At 41.3% G+C, this 16,851-nt stretch overlaps 2 protein-coding genes across 2 annotated transcripts; one reads left to right on the top strand and one right to left on the bottom strand.

The window, feature by feature from the left end:
- Window positions 1-2,037: 2,037 nt before the first annotated feature.
- Window positions 2,038-12,004, top strand: LOC132186355 (uncharacterized). Its single transcript, XM_059600286.2, has 8 exons — window positions 2,038-2,175; window positions 2,393-7,739; window positions 7,830-8,083; window positions 8,163-8,310; window positions 9,147-9,345; window positions 9,433-9,753; window positions 9,847-10,544; window positions 10,903-12,004. Exons 2-8 carry the CDS (start codon window positions 2,583-2,585, stop codon window positions 11,560-11,562), a joined length of 7,437 nt encoding a protein of 2,478 aa, XP_059456269.2. The 5' UTR covers window positions 2,038-2,175; window positions 2,393-2,582; the 3' UTR covers window positions 11,563-12,004.
- Window positions 12,005-12,910: 906 nt separating this feature from the next.
- LOC132186547 (ethylene-responsive transcription factor ERF109-like) lies at window positions 12,911-13,642 on the bottom strand. The gene has a single exon (XM_059600524.2). It carries the CDS (start codon window positions 13,640-13,642, stop codon window positions 12,971-12,973), a length of 672 nt encoding a protein of 223 aa, XP_059456507.2. The 3' UTR covers window positions 12,911-12,970.
- Between the last annotated feature and the right edge of the window lie 3,209 nt (window positions 13,643-16,851).

Genomic DNA, 16,851 nt, shown 5'->3' with positions numbered 1-16,851 from the left:
TAATTTTTTGTTATGCCTAACATTAATTTATGAAGTTTGTTATCGATGAGTTTTTATATTTTAAAATCAATGCATGATTTATTTATTGTACTATTGAATATATCTTTCTCAATGCTCAATACTAGCCAAACAATCATTCATCTAATAATATCTTATTCAGTTGAATAATTAATTTAATTTATGACAATATTTATTACTGAAAAAACTATTTCAATATATGGTTGTTGCAACTAGAAAAATTAATGTCAATTTAATCAATGAATAAATTAATAAATACACAATATCTTTTTAAAATCTCTACCATTTTTTGAGCAAGCTGTCTAATTAGTATATTTTATATCTATTATACAAAATATTGATTTAAGTTACATAAATTTGTTATTTATCCTGATTATTTTTCAAATATAAAATTTGAGTAAATTAAGATTTTAAATTGATATATATAATCACGTTTTCAATACCCTTTTAGCCTAATGAGACAACAAGAGATTGTATATTCAAACAGAATAAAATGTACACATGGATTATGCTGACTATCCCCCCTCTACTAATTTCCCTTGTCCCACCACTTCCTTTGTGGCCAACTTTTAATTCTAATAAAGGCAATTGCTTGATGGCTAAGGAAAAAAAAAGAAAAGCCAATTAGTTGATGGCTACCTACAAGTGTGCAAAAGGATCCAAGATTTATGTAATTTGGTGTCTCTATGTTACCAATCATGGAAAGGTACCTTCTAGGCCAAATTACATCCCTCGACCGACTGAGAAGGTAAAACACATTGCACATAAGATGTGACTTTTAATAGCCTCCTGCCACTTTTGGTGAGTATTGCTTTCAAGCTAAAATGCCAATAACTATAACAACATCAAAGCTAGCTTTTATGGGACTTTATTAGAAGGAAAAAAGATGGAAGAATAGAGGTTATAGGATGGGGATGTAACACCGCCAACCCGTTAAGGGGCAATTTGAGAAAGACGATTTTCTCTTCTTTAAAATGAACTTTTCCTTCTTTTAGTACCTCATGTATTTGAGTGACATTATAGCAGTTTAACTTTAATAAAGCTTATAATTAAATAAATTCAAAGCATGCCGTTCATAAAACATAACCAATTTAGAACATTGATAATCATAAGTTTTGTATAAGCATAACATAAAATCATACATAAAACACATGCATAAAAGGGACAAGGGATATCACTAAAACTAAACATACTCCGATTCTAGCTAGAGGTTGGTCTTAACTAAGACCTTTATTGGGTTATCCATTTTTATAAAATATTTGTATAGAAATAAGCTTAGTGTTTAATATAGTTAAACACCGTTTTATGTTGTTGTTGGAATTAATCCAAAAATAAATAATTTAATTTAAATAAACATTTAACTTGTCAAAATAATTTCATTTAGAATTTTCCATACTTTTAAAACATTTTCATTTAGAAAAAATACATATTAGTCTATCTTCATTCTATAAACTTATAAAAAAATTCAGAATTTTTTAAAATTATTCCTTGAATTTATAAGTTATGGAATCACCAAAGTTAGCCTGTTTGAACCTTCTCCTAACTAGGTTATATAAATTTTGAAGCTGAAAAATACTTAATCAAGCTTACAAAAATATTTATTTGGCTTGGGCCCGATTAGCTAAATTGATCAAACGTGTTCTAAATTGTATTTCATGAAAACTCATGTAACTCAATCAAATCAGTAGCTACATGTGAATTTTTATTGAAAAATTAATATAATACAATATGGACCGGTAATTAGGTTGGGATAACCAGATTTAAAGTTTTAAACCTTGTCACCATTTTATGAGTTGGTGACACATTTTTCAAAATAATAAATCTCATAAAATGTTGACATATTATTTGAGAACTAACTTTTGAGAAGAAGATTTGGGATGTGTAGCAGTTCTCTTATGTATACATAAAAGGATGTATTTACCAATTATTCATTATTATGGGGAACAAATAAAATTAACGAAAATACAGGGGAACAAACACGAAGACATCCAGACACGAAAACAGTTCTAAAGACTTTCTTCTCGCGCACTTGGCTCATCTCTCATTCCCTCTCTCGCTTTCTCCGGTTACAGTAGGGCTTCTATCTGACGCTCTCTCGTGCTCGATTCTCCGCGGCGCACGCTAATCCCGGCCGTTCGCTAACTTACGCCCCCGGAGGTGAGCTCCTTATCCTACGCCCCCTCCCATTTCTTGTTGATCTCTTTGCTTTCTCATTACCACCACATCGAAACCCTAACCAAACCAAGACACACTCTGTTCATATTTCTCTGATCACTATTTTATTTACTTCAATTAATCAACCTCTGCGTAATCGATCATAGCTTTTGATTTTTTTTTTTTTTTTTTTAAATTTGTTGGTTGTTGCTTTGATCAGGGTTTGGCAGAGAGTTTCTAGGGTTTGATTGTATTGGATCATCGATTTCTAGCGTAAGATCTGTGAGAAGGGAATAGCAATCTGTGAGTCATTATTTTCGTGGTGGAGGGGAAAATTAGGGCTAGGGTTTTGATGCGTTGGCGGAGATCCGAATCCGTTAAACCGGTTACGTTTCGGGTGGGACCGTGCCATGGCTAATCCCGGAGTCGGGACCAAGTTTGTGTCAGTGAATCTGAACAAGTCCTATGGGCAACCTCCTCATCATCACCACTCGTCTAATTCCAGCTCGTACGGGTCGAATCGGACCCGTCCCAGTGGTCACGGTGGTGGTGGAGGAGGAGGAATGGTGGTCCTCACGAGGCCTCGAAGCTCGCAGAAGGCTGGGCCGAAGCTTTCTATTCCACCCCCCTTGAACTTGCCCTCGTTGCGAAAGGAGCACGAGAGGTTTGATTCATTGGGGTCGGGTGGTGGGGCTGCTGGTGGGGTTTCGGGAACTGGGCCAAGGCCAACTTCGTCTGGTATGGGGTGGACAAAGCCGGGCATGATTGCTTTACAAGAGAAAGAGAAAGAGAAAGAAGGGTTTAGTAGTGATCATGGGACTGATGGAATCGACCAGGGTGTGCTTAGTGTTGATGGGGTGAGTAGGGGTAGCAGTGTGTATTTGCCCCCTTCGGCTCGGTCGGTCATTGCGGGACCCCCAGGTTCTTCTTCAGGTCAGCCTCAACCTCCTGTTGTGGCGCAGAAAGCCACGGTTTTGAGGGGCGAGGATTTTCCTTCTTTGCAGGCTGCTTTGCCTTCCACATCGGGGCCTACACAGAAGCAGAAGGATGGATTAAATCAGAAACAGAAGCAAGTAGTTGGCGATGAGTCATCCAATGAGCAGAGGGATGGTTCCCGTTTGGGCTCGCTTGTTGATATGCGCCCTCAAGTGCAGTCATCCCATCATGGTGTTGGGAATGGTTTGATTGAGAATGGGGCTGAAAGTAACAGTTCTGGTGGCTCATGGGTGTCAGAGCGAGCTCGGAGGAAGGAAGAGTATTTTCCAGGTCCACTGCCGCTTGTTCGGTTGAATCCCAGATCAGATTGGGCTGATGATGAGCGTGACACGAGTTTTGGTTTGACAGACCGGGGCAGAGATCATGGGTTTCCTAGGAGCGAAGCTTCTTGGGAAAGAGATTTTGATTTCCCCAGGGTTAGTGTTTTACCACAAAAGCCGATTCATAATCATTTTGACAGGTGGGGTCAGCGTGACAATGAAGCTGGAAAGGTTTCTTCCAGTGAAGTCTGTAAAGCGGACCCTTTCGGCAGAGATGTCAGAATGCCTGGTAAAGATGGGCGGGAAGGAAACTCATGGCGAGCTGCTGCCTCTCTTCCCAAAGATGGATTTAGTGTTCCAAAAGTTGAAAATGATAGAAATGGTGTCAGTGCGAGGCCGTCTACCCTGAATAGAGAAACAATTAAGGAGAATAAGTACACTCCATCACCATTCAGAGCTAATGCTAATAATGATATTGGAAGAACAGATATTGGGTATAGACAGGGAGGGAGACAGCCATGGAACAACAGTACAGATCTGCATAGCAGCAGAGGGGCTGAAAGGACTACACGGGAACGGTACCACAATGAACATTACAACAAATACAGGGGTGATGCTTTTCAAAATAACTCAGCATCGAAATCCTCATATTCATCGGGTGGTAAAGGGCTTCCTGTTAATGATCCACTACTCAATTTTGGTAGGGAGAAGCATTCACTCTCAAAGAGTGAGAAACCTTATTTGGAGGACCCTTTCATGAAAGACTTTGGAGCTACTGGTTTTGATGGACGGGATCCCTTTTCTGGTGGTCTTGTTGGTGTCGTTAAAAGGAAGAAAGATGTGCCTAGACAGACTGATTTTCATGATCCTGTAAGGGAATCTTTCGAGGCTGAACTTGAGAGAGTTCAGAAGATGCAAGAAGAGGAGAGGCAGCGGATCATTGAAGAGCAAGAAAGAGCTTTAGAGCTAGCTCGAAGAGAAGAAGAGGAGAGAGCACGGTTGGCCAGGGAACAGGAAGAAAGGCAGAGAAGGTTGGAAGAGGAAGCCAGGGAGGCAGCATGGAGAGCAGAACAAGAACAAATGGAAGCCATTCAAAAAGCTGAAGAACAGAGGATAGCTAGAGATGAGGAGAAACAAAGGATGTTTATGGAGGAAGAGAGGAGGAAACAAGCTGCTAAACAAAAGCTTTTAGAATTGGAGCAAAGGATTGCCAAGAGGCAGGCTGAAGGAGCAAAGCCAGGAAGTAATTCTCTGGCTTCAGCAGATGAGAAAATGTCTGGGATGGTAGAAGAAAGAGATGCCTCCAGGCTAGCCGACTTGGGTGATTGGGAAGATGGTGAAAGAATGGTGGAGAGGATTACAACTTCAGCATCTTCTGATTCATCCAGTCTTAATAGGCCCTTTGAGATTGGTTCTAGGCCTCACCTTTCGAGTGATGGTTCTTCTGCCTTTATGGACAGAGGAAAACCTGTTACTTCATGGAGAAGAGATGTGTATGAGAATGGGAGCAGCTCAAACTTCCTTATCCAAGACCAGGAGAATGGTCACCATAGTCCCAGGAGAGAGGTATCTGTGGGTCGAAGATCTTTTTCTAGAAAAGAGTTCCATGGAGGAGCTGGATTTATGTCTTCTAGGACTTATCATAGAGGTGGGATTCCAGAGCCTCACATGGATGATTTCACTCATTCAAGAGGGCAGAGGTGGAACCTTTCTGGGGATGGAGATCATTATGGCAGCAACACGGAGATTGACTCTGAGTATCATGAGAATTTTGTTGAAAAATTTGGTGATGCTGGATGGGGGCAAGGCCGTCCTCGTGGTAGTCTTTATCCTCAAGATTCTGAACGATCGTATCCAAATACAGAGTCAGATGGGCCTTATTCCCTTGGGAGGTCACGGTATTCCATGAGGCAGCCTCGTGTTCTCCCCCCTCCATCGTTAACTTCCATGCACAAGACGACCTACAGGGTTGAGAATGAACGCCCTGGCCCTTCTACTTTTCTGGAAAATGAGATGCAGTACAATCATGCAGCACGAAGTGAGCCTAGCATGCAGACTGGGTATGATGATAGTCATAAAGAGAATATTGGACAACGTGAAATAATTGGTATCCAGCGACAGAATATCGAGAATGAGGAACCAAAGCTAGATAATAACGCCACCCCAAGGTGTGACTCGCAGTCTTCACTCTCTGTTTCAAGCCCTCCTAATTCTCCAACTCATCTTTCTCATGATGATCTGGATGAATCTGGAGATTCTGCAGTAGTATCAGCTGCTGGAGGATCTCAAGATGCTCCCCTGTCAGAACCTGAAAATGAACCTGTTGGCTTACCCACCCAAGCTGAGAAAGAGAATGTGATGACTACCTCAAGTGCTGTCTCTACAGGTGATGATGAAGAATGGACATTAGAGAATGATGAACAGCTGCAGTTGCAGGAAGAGTATGACGAGGATGAAGATGGATACCAGGAAGAAGATGAAGTGCATGAAGGAGACCAGGAATTCGAAGATATGCATCTAGAGGAGAAAGGGTCACCCCACATGATTGATAATTTGGTTTTAGGCTTCAATGAGGGTGTTGCAGTTGGGATGCCTAATGATGACTTTGAAAGAAGTTCGAGGAATGAAGAAAGTACTTTTGTGATATCACAAGGATCCACAGGCACTGTAGAAGAACGTGGATCTTTTAATGGAATGTGCGGTGATGGACAAGCCCTTCAACCTGTCAATGCCACTACTCAGGTGAGCGGTGATGGTTCTTCCAGAATGTTTCAGGAAACTGAGAAGGCAATGCAGGATTTGGTTATTCAGCCCAATAATGCTCCTCATACTTCAGCAGCATCTGAGATTTTAGATCATGTGGAGGCTTCTAGTAGCTCTGGTATGTCTGCTCAGCATCCTGTTCCATCTTCAATCAACTTGGCCTCACATTCTTCATCTGGTCCGACTGTCATGTCTACTGTACCTGCTGTACCGAGTCAAGCTGAGGTGCCTGTTAAACTTCAGTTTGGGCTGTTTTCTGGTCCTTCTCTGATACCATCTCCAGTTCCTGCCATACAAATTGGCTCAATTCAGATGCCTCTTCATCTGCATCCTCAGGTTGGCCCATCCCTTAGCCACATGCACCCATCACAGCCTCCTCTCTTCCAGTTTGGCCAGCTAAGGTATACATCTCCTATTTCTCAGGGAGTACTGCCATTGGCTCCTCAAGCCATCTCATTTGTTCAGCCCAATGTTCAAGCCAGTTATTCTTTAAATCGGAACACAGGAGGTCCTCTGCCACTTCAAACCGGTCAAGACACATCTGCTCATAATCTGATGAAGAACAATGCTATGTCTCTTGCAATTGATAACCAACCAGATGTTGTTTCAACGCCTTTAGACCTATCTCAAGGGAACATATCGAAAGAGGTGAATTCATTGCCTGCAAGACAAAATGTTGGAAATAGTGTTATGCAGCAGGGTCATGCAAGGATTTCCCATTTTGGTGATAACAGTGCTAGGTCTGAATCGCGTTATCGGGATGAAGATCCGGAGCACCATAATGCAGTTGTGAAGAACTACAATTCCTTGGCCAATATGAGAGAATCAGAAAGGCAGCATCAAAATGAAGCAGCAGCGTCTCAGTTGGTTTCAAAGGAAAGAGATTTGAGTGGGCCAAGGGCTCAACGGCCAATATCTGGTGGCAGAGGGAAAAGATATGTCTTCACGGCTAAAAATCCTGGCCCAAAATCTTCATATCAAGCTGCTGATGCTTCTCGCACAGACTCTAGTGGATTCCAGAGGAGGCCTCGGCGTAATATTCAGCGCACTGAGTTTCGAGTTCGGGAAAGTGCTGATAAGAGGCAATCTACTGGTTTGGTCTCATCTAACCACCTTGGGATGGATGATAAGCCAAACGGCAATGGAAGGGGTACAGAAATTTCAGCAAGAAGTGTGCCTAGAAAGGTGGTTGTGTCAAATAAGCAATTGCAACAGACATTAGACTCAGAATGCTTGAGCTCAAGTCTATCTACTTCACGGGAGATGGATTCTGGAAGCAGGGCTGAAAAGGGATCTGGAAAGGAAGCCTTGACAAAGAGTCAGAACATCCTACCTTCTGGAGAGGGAAACCTTAAAAGGAATATTTGTTCCGAAGAGGATGTTGATGCTTCTTTGCAAAGTGGAATTGTGCGTGTTTTCGAGCAACCTGGCATTGAAGCACCTAGCGATGAAGATGACTTTATTGAGGTGAGGTCAAAGAGGCAAATGCTGAATGATCGTCGTGAACAAAGAGAAAAAGAAAGCAAGGCAAAGTCTCGGGTCTCAAAGGTTTAAATGCATTCTCATTTTCAATCTGTTGTGCGCTTTGCTTTGCATTGTATGAATATTGTGTTTACTTTAGTGTGTTGTTTATACCAGATGCCACGTAAGCCTCGTTCTACTTCACAGAACACTATCATCCCAGCCAAGTTAAGTAAAATTCCCGCATCAGCGAGTGGAGAAGCGTCAAAGAGCCTTCGGCCTGATCTCATTTCCTCTGAGGGGCGTCGCTTGGCAAACATTGAAGTATCAGCTGGATTTAACGCTGCCATAGTGTCACAACCATTGGCTCCAATTGGTACTCCTCCTGTGAAAACTGATTCCCAAGCTGATATGAGATCCCAGGGAATCAGGTATCTACTCACCTGAAGAAATTTTAAATTGCCAAAAGGATATGAATTAGACATGGAAATCTCATATTCTCTGTTACAGGTCCCTCCAGACAAGCTCCATTCCTGTAGTAACCGGTGGTGGAAAGAGCATTGGACCAGGAGTGATATTTGAGAGCAAAAATAAGGTTGTTGATAATGTTCAAACATCATCTTTGGGGTCTTGGGGTGATTCACCAATTAATCAACAGGTATGCAAGACTAAGTGTTGCTGACTTTTCAATGTCCCTAGTCAATTCTATTTTTTGCAATCTCTGTTGCTCAATCAAATTTGAGTTAGGGAAAAGACTTGGTTATTTTTGCTTTTGTTTGTGTGTGTGTGATTATAGGCTCCTGCTATTTTTATGTTTTTCTTTTCCTTTTTCCCCCCCTCCTTAATACAGTATTTTAATTGATCAAATTAAAGTCACCTTTAGACCCTGGGAAAAAATTATGTTACTTTAGTGCGGGCTTAATTTGTTTTATTTAGTACCTTGGTTTGCCGACTTTAATGAGTGTGCTGCATGAGTTTGGTTCGTAATATGGACTCATCTTGTTATATTTGGCCCTCGTGTGGTTGATGTGAGGCTGGGCATTTAGAACTATTAGGGACACCTAGTAACGCTTTGCATGTATTCTGTATGTAATGTGTGCTGCATGAGTTTTGTGTACGTGTGTAATGGATCTGTGTTAGTGAAAAGTTTTTTCTTGAAATTTTGGAGATCGACTGCTGTGTATTGATAGTGAGAGTCGAACAAAGTCTTTTTTTCCTGGTAAGCAGCATAAGTTAATATAGCACAGTTCCAAGAGTTCATGATTTTTTTTTTCTTAGGCATTTGATTTTTTTTTTTTTGGGAAGTGATCAGGTAAAACTCAAGATTGATGGTTGCTACTTTGAACTTGACAATGCATAAATTATTGATCCTTAACGCGATGTCAAGCAACAGGCGCTGATCTATTTTCAGCTGATTCTACTCTACCCCCATCATATTTTGTAATGATTTGGTCATTATATCTGCCGAGAACTTGAAACTGACTTGTCTGGCAGGTTATGGCTCTAACACAAACCCAACTTGATGAGGCTATGAAGCCTGAACAATTTGATTCTCATTCTTCTGTTGGAGATCAAAATAGCTCAGCTAGCAAGCCCACCATGCCATCATCATCCATCTTGACCAAGGATAAGTCATTTTCTTCTGGTGCAAGCCCAATCAATTCCCTGCTTGCGGGGGAGAAAATCCAATTTGGTGAGCATGTATTCTCTTTTAAACTCAAGAATATCTTGGGGTTTCAATTGCCTCAATTCTGAAAGCATTTTGTATCTTTATTATCAGGTGCGGTCACCTCTCCAACAATTCTCCCTCCTAGCAACCGTGCTGTTTCTCTTCGGTATCGGTCAGACATCCAAATATCCCACAATCTTCCTGGAGCTGAGAATGATTGCAGTCTTTTCTTTGAAAAAGAGAAACGTGCTCCTGAATCTTGTGATCACTTAGAGGATTGTGAAGCTGAAGCTGAAGCTGAGGCAGCTGCTTCTGCTGTTGCTGTTGCAGCCATCAGTAATGATGAGATTGTCGGGAATGGGCTGGGTACTTGCCCCGTCTCTTTGTCGGAAACCAAAAGTTTTGGACCAGATATTGATGGAATAACAGCAGGTGGTTTTTTCTTTCTTTATTTCTTTTTTCATCATAATTATTAACATGATTTATACCCTATTGAAGTGTATTTTTATTATTTGGCTGGTGCAGGTGGTGATCAGCAATTAGCAAGTCAGTCTAGGGCTGAAGAATCTCTGAGTGTTGCTCTTCCTGCTGATCTATCTGTTGAGACCCCGCCAATTTCCTTATGGCCACCCCTGCCGAGCCCACAGAACTCCTCAAGCCAGATGCTTTCACATTTTCCCGGAGGGCCACCTTCTCATTTTCCTTTTTATGAGATGAACCACGTTTTGGGGGGTCCCATCTTTGCATTTGGACCACATGATGAATCTTCATCTACTCCCCAATCGCAGTCCCAGAAGAGTAGTGCATCCGGCTCAGGGCCACTTGGGGCCTGGCAACAATGCCATTCTGGTGTAGATTCATTCTATGGTCCTCCAGCAGGATTTACTGGCCCTTTCATCAGTCCTCCTGGAGGCATCCCAGGGGTTCAAGGCCCTCCACACATGGTTGTGTATAACCATTTTGCACCAGTTGGACAATTTGGACAAGTTGGCTTGAGTTTCATGGGTGCCACTTACATTCCATCTGGCAAGCAACCTGACTGGAAGCACAATCCTGCATCATCTTCAATGACTGTGGGTGAGGGGGACATAAATAACTTGAATATGGTTTCTGCACAGCGCAATCCATCGAACATGCCTGCTCCGCTCCAGCATCTTGCCCCTGGGTCACCTCTTCTGCCGATGCCTTCTCCTTTGGCCATGTTTGATGTTTCTCCTTTCCAGGTAAAGTTTGAAATAGTGATTCTGAATTTTTTTTAAGCATATGGTTGGCAGAATGATACCCCTCTCCCCCACAAAAAAAGAGAGAAGAAAACCTCCCCCAAAAAAACTATTTTGAATTTTATTTTTGTAACTTAGGGAGCGGGTGTTTACAGCAGTATAATTGTAGTATGATGGATAACATAGAAGTGATGCCATTTAGCTAGATCTGTCATATGAGTTCGACGAATGTAGGCACTGTTTGCTGCAAGAAGATGGAAGAACATTAAATTTATATATATCTTGCTTTATATTTTTTAATAGTCACTGTTACTTTTCTTTCTGGCATAACTAACAGTTTGATGATAATTACTGTACCCAGTCTTCTCCGGACTTGTCAGTCCAACCTCGTTGGCAGCGTGTTCCTGCTTCACCTCTTCAATCTGTTCCTCTGTCGATTCCATTGCAAAAACCGGTGGAAGGTGTACATACTTCTCCATTTAGCCATGGGCCTCCAGTTAACCAGTCATTGACTGCCAACAGGTTTGTTGACTCCCGATCTTCAACACCCTCTGACAGCAACCGGAATTTTCCTGTGGCAACTGATGCAACTGTCACCCAATTGCCGGATGAACTGGGGTTGGTAGACCCATCAAGCTCCACTAGCACTGGGGCTCCAGCACAGGCTGTGGTCACTAATAGCTCATCTGTAAACGCCATCACAGATGGTGGCAAGACTGATGTTCAGACTGGCGGTAGCAGAAACAGCAGTGGCCAAAACACAAGTTCCACTTTTAAAACTCAGTCGTCGGCTCAGCACAAGAATATGTCTGCACAGCAGTACAGTCATTCCTCAGGGTATAATTATCAAAGAGGAGGTGGGGTTTCTCAGAAGAATTCGGGGGCTGAATGGTCCCATCGCAGAATGGGGTTCCAAGGAAGGAACCAGTCTTTGGGTGCAGAAAAAAGCTTTCCCTCATCAAAGATGAAGCAAATTTATGTGGCTAAACAGACTAATAGTGGGACCTCAACAGCGTCATGAAGTTGGATTTGAGGAGAAAGGCATCAGATTGAAGCATTTCTCAAAATAAAAATTTTGCTTACTTATTGCAGTATCTATTCTATTGTATTGGTAGGATCCAATTAGTGTTGAGATGTGCTTTTTGTTGACTAGAATCTATAGATGTTTATGACGGTTTTCCCAAAGAAGGTTGCACAACTGGGTGGTAAATACCAAATTTTTAGTCTTCTAGGTTGTTCAGTAAGGAGGGGGAGGGATGGGTGTAGTGTGATATTTGTTGATAGGCACTTCTATCTATTGTTGTTAACCGGTGCCTAACAGTCATTCGTGGTCTATCATTTGTATTTTGGCTGCAAACCACATTGTTAATCTCCTGGGATGGATGTATTAAATTTTTTAATGATCCAGGTCATATTTTTTGCTTGTTAGTAATGATAAGTCTAGACTATGAGGTTTGCATGTCTCCCATTGTTTTTCCTTTTTATCATTTTTGGTCTAATTACTCTTGTTCTGTTTTTGCATTTGCAGAAAGAAAGTTGAATAGAGCTGTTTATTTTTTATTGCATGTCTCCCATTGTTTTTCCTTTTTATCATTTTTGGTCTAATTACTCTTGTTCTGTTTTTGCATTTGCAGAAAGAAAGTTGAATAGAGCTGTTTATTTTTTATTTTTTCTCTGGTAGGATGGAAAAAGGGGGGGAAGCAAGTGGGTGGATGTTTTTCTTCTTCTTCTTTTTTGGGTCCTTTTTCCTCCTCCCTTTCTGTTAGCTAGGAGAAGAAAAAATAAGTGAAAAAAATGGAAACGAATGAGGATAAGGAAGAGAACGAAAGGCTTTTTCATCAGTTTGATTGGATGGAAAGTCGAGGGAACTGGTAAGTGCTTCATTACAATATTTCCGCCCTAAAGTGTGCAGATGATGATAGGAGGTTGTGAGTGAAGACAACAGCTAGTGAGGTAACTAGCATTTGGCGACATTGTGGATGCATATATTGGTGCTTATGTGAATTTTCCTGGTATGCTAACTAGCAGAAGCAGGAATAATATAAAAAATGTCCGAAATGAAGAAACAATTCTCAGATATGTTGATTGCAAAAGACAATTAAAATTACTACTACTACAAATTTTTCTTTTTGGAGGTCTGCTCAACCATGAAATGAAAAATACGAATAGAAAAAAGAATTTCATTTTTTATTTTTTTTAATAGATACATAATTTCAATCTTTAAATCACATATTCAAACAACAAACGAACTTGGACCCATTTCCTAGGAATTTAATAACCTTAAACCACAACTTAAATTACGTTTCAACTAATATTCGACTCCAACTGCCTGGGACCCAAAAACTGCCCTGCAGTCACTTATACGACACTATACTGTAATGCTAATACGTCTCCGTTTTATCAAGTTTTGTTTATTCTCAAAGCGAATGCTACAAATCCGTCATCATCCCTCTAAGCTCGTCCTCAGTGAACTTATCCCAGAATTCATTCTCTTCCTTAGAGCTCTCTCCCACTTCCACACTCACTGTATTGCTGCTCTTCGACTCATCCGCCCCTTCCCCTACGTTTGGCTTAGCCTCCTCTGCGGCTGCGCTTTGGCTTGTCTCCCCGTAGTCCGACTCTGGGAAGTTGAGCTTCGCCCTGGCTCCGCGGAACTCCAATGCAGCCCTGTCGTATGCTCTCGCCGCCTGCTCCGCCGTCTCGAACGTCCCCAGCCAAACCCTCGCCGCTCGCCTCGGGTCCCTTATCTCCGCCGCCCACTTCCCCCACGGCCTCTGCCTTACTCCCCTGTACTTCTTCTTCGTCGTCGTCATCGCTGTCGACGATTTGTCCTTCTTCTCGTTGCTTTGTGTAATGGGGAGGAAGAGATCGCACCCCGGACAGTTAATCCTGGATACTGGGCACGCGTCAGCACCCACGCTGGCTCCAATTGAAGGGAATGATGCTGACGTGTCATTCTGAGCGGCGGGTGGTAGCATTTGAAGGTGCAAATCCTGGGTGAGACCATCAATGCCGCCGTTGATCACTTGCTTGAGAACTGACACCATGATGTCGTGCTCCACTTCCTCCGACACAGGGCGATATATCCCAGGAGAGGTCATATCTAACAGCATGAAACGATTTCAGTCTCTGGTTGGGTCTTTCAAGAATTTCTGATTTCTTCAAGGGTCCTTTTGCAGAGGTAACGATTGTGCGAGTGATTTGTGAATTCGAAGGCGACGAAAGGGGGGGAAAAGTTTATTATTTATAAGGCGGGACTCCACGTGGCTGCCAGCTGGTACGCCGTTTATACACGGTAGATCTTTTGCTGAGGTTTCCTTCTGCTTCGTACAAAAGTGCTTCAAAAATGGGGTCCGAGTGGTGCCAGGTCGTGTTCACTGCCACGAAGAATGCTGCGGTTAACGCTTACGTCTGCAGAGGACATGCGACGTATAGATGAGGGGTTTATAAGACATCGTATTCATGTTTTTCTCTGGCCGTGGCTGGACGTGGGCCTTACAGCGGCAACGCGCCCAACTACCAGAACAAAGCCATTTCAAAGCCAAAAAAAATCAAGATATTTTGTGTCAGATAACGTTAAAAATTAGAAATGTTCTAACACTTATATAATTTTATTAAAATATTTTTAAATTAAATGTTGGTTTAAATATATCATAAATGCTATTTAATAGACTGTTATATGATTGTCCCATAATTAAGATGATATAACTGTAAAAATCTGCGTTTTTTTTCTTTTTTTTTTTCGAAGTGTTGATCTAAAAGCTAATTTTCATTACTACAGTATCAAGTTGTGCGACAATTTACTAAATAGTATTACTCATAAAATATTATCTCAACAGAGACTCATCAATTGTATCTATTTTATTGAAAATTATAAAATAAATTTTTTTATGAACTTAATATTCAAATTTAAAAGAGAAATACTATATATATTTTTAAGTCCACGTTTCTAACTTTACGGTAAAAATTAGGGGTAATTACCTTTTCTCTCATTAACTATCACGCATTGTCAATTTCTCCCCATGAACTGTCAATCTTATTGCCCGACTCTATCAGACTACTCTTTTCTTTCCCAAACCTCCCATCCATCAGTCAAATTCGTTAAAAAAAATTTGAAATGACCTAAATACCATAACTTTATAAACAAAAATTACATAAAAAAATATATATTATTAATGTATCAGTATCAGTTTCAATAAAAAAAAATCAAAAATTAAAAACTAAATAAAAAAAATAAATAAAAATTAAAAATATATGAAAATTAAAAAATACTTATAATTAATTTATAAAAATAAAAAAGTCAATATAAAAAACTAAAAAACAGTTAAAAAATACTTAAACTAAAAAAATATATATAAATGTAAAATCTGTCAATGTGGATGTCGAAATTAAAAATTCATGTGTGATATAAAAAAGATAATAATAAAAATTCAAAGATTATCGGGATAGGCCGAAATAACAATTTAGTCTCTGTAATCAAATTCCGTCAAAATACTTGACGGATTTCATTAGTGTATCACGTCATCACCAATAGAATAATAATACGTGTCATTCTTAATTAAAAGCAAATGCATATATAAATTATTTAAAAAATAAAATAAAAATTGAGAGGTGGCCAATGAGCCACCCCCAGAAGTGGCCGGTGGTGGCTCGCCGCCACCCTCCGACCCACGGGGGTGGCACGTGGCCACCCCAGCCACCTTGGGTGGCTCGCGTGCATGGGCAGAACTAGACAATTAAGATTAGGGGGGACAAAATGTAAAATTTTAGTTTTTGGGGTACATTTCATAAAAATCCATAAATTGTAGGAGTAAAATTTTAAATTTTAAGAGTAATTTTAAAATTTTGAAACTTGTGTAGGTTTGCCCCTACCCGCATGCCACCCCTGAGGTGGGGGTGGCCTTTGGGCCACCCTTTGATCTAGTTGAGGGTTGGCAGCGCCACCCTCATCATGCCCTAGGGGTGGCTCATGGGCCACCCCCAGCCAGATTTAGGAGTGGCAGCGAGCCACCCCTGGCCACTTCTGGGGGTGGCTCGCTGGCCATCCCCTATTTTTTTTTTTTAAAAAAAATGAATTTATAAATTTTATAAATTTATACTTTTTATTTGGGGTATTTATGTCTTTTAATGACATTCAACGTCTGAAGAGAATATTCAATCCAATTTAACGAGTTTGACTGACGGAATGAGAGTTTTTGGAAGAAAATGGTAGTTTGATAGGGTTGAGCAGCAAGGTTGGAAGTTCATGGGGAATTTTTTTTTTTTTTTTTACGTGGCCACACAAAGGAATGAGGGATGAAGAATTCGAACTAGTGACCTCCGCTTCATAAGGCGTGGTTCATAGCTGATCGATTTACGCCTTTAGGACATAAGGAAAATTAACAATGCGTGATAGTTGATGAGAAAAAATATAATTATCTCTAAAAATTATTATTGAAATAGTTATACATTTTAAATTTAATAATAATTTTTATTGTCGCATTAAAAATATATGCTGTTGACATTATTCTGGTTTGGGAAAATCCTTCCCTCTCCCGGTTTCCCGTAGAGAATTTTGCGGAAACAATTATGGCAAAGTCAAATTGAAAGTAGGAATTGACCAGAGCAGAGGCATGAGAGACCAAGACCCGGTTAAACTGATCGCCGCAACTCAACGAACTTATCCAACTGTCTACAGCGGAAAAGATGACAAGGACATGAACCGTCCAACGTGGGCCACCTACTTGTAAAGGAAACTTTTGGAAAAATGAGGCGGCTGCCGAGCTGACTGAATTTCCAACAGCTATGTTTGGCAAAGGAAAGTCCCGCACTGTAGCTGGAACGACACTGTTCCAGCTACAGTGCAGAGCTGACATTTGGCCAGTTTTTTCTTTTTTAAAAAAAAAAAAAAAAAAAAAATTTTAAGCAAAATATTAAAAAAAAAAAAAAAAAACATAGGGGAAAGATGGGGTGGTTCCAGCCACCCCTTAGCCAAAATGGGGTGGCCGGACCACCCCATTTTTGGCCAAGGGGGTGGCTCTAGCCACCCCCTGGCCGATCTGGGGGTGGTCGAACCACCCCCGTGGCCAAGGGGGTGGTCCGGCCACCCCTTGGCCCAAAAAAACAAAAAAAAAAAGAAAGGGGTGTATTTGGGGGTGGCCGAAGCACCCCCAAAGGGCTGGGGGTGGTTTCGGCCACCCCATACCTGGGGGTGGCCGGAGCACCCCCAAAGGGCTGGAGTAGTTTCGACCACCCCATACCGGCCGTATGGGGTGGCCGAAACCACCCCCAGCCCTTTGGGGGTGCTCCGGCCACCCCCAAATGCACCGAT

The sequence above is a fragment of the Corylus avellana genome, chromosome 6 (assembly GCF_965113065.1).
Source record: "Corylus avellana chromosome 6, dhCorAvel1.hap1.2, whole genome shotgun sequence".
Classification (NCBI taxonomy): domain Eukaryota; kingdom Viridiplantae; phylum Streptophyta; class Magnoliopsida; order Fagales; family Betulaceae; genus Corylus; species Corylus avellana.
This window is presented reverse-complemented; position numbering and strand designations above follow the sequence as displayed.

What these genes read in the sequence shown, in the direction of transcription:
- LOC132186355 (XM_059600286.2), top strand. Translation starts at nt 2,583, where the DNA reads ATGGCTAATCCCGGAGTCGGGACCAAGTTTGTGTCAGTGAATCTGAAC. An exon ending in CAAAGTCTCGGGTCTCAAAG is followed by an intron (nt 7,740 to 7,829) that starts GTTTAAATGCAT and finishes TGTTTATACCAG; the next exon opens with ATGCCACGTAAGCCTCGTTC. An exon ending in TTGATGTTTCTCCTTTCCAG is followed by an intron (nt 10,545 to 10,902) that starts GTAAAGTTTGAA and finishes TACTGTACCCAG; the next exon opens with TCTTCTCCGGACTTGTCAGT.
- LOC132186547 (XM_059600524.2), bottom strand. Translation starts at nt 13,642, where the DNA reads ATGACCTCTCCTGGGATATATCGCCCTGTGTCGGAGGAAGTGGAGCAC.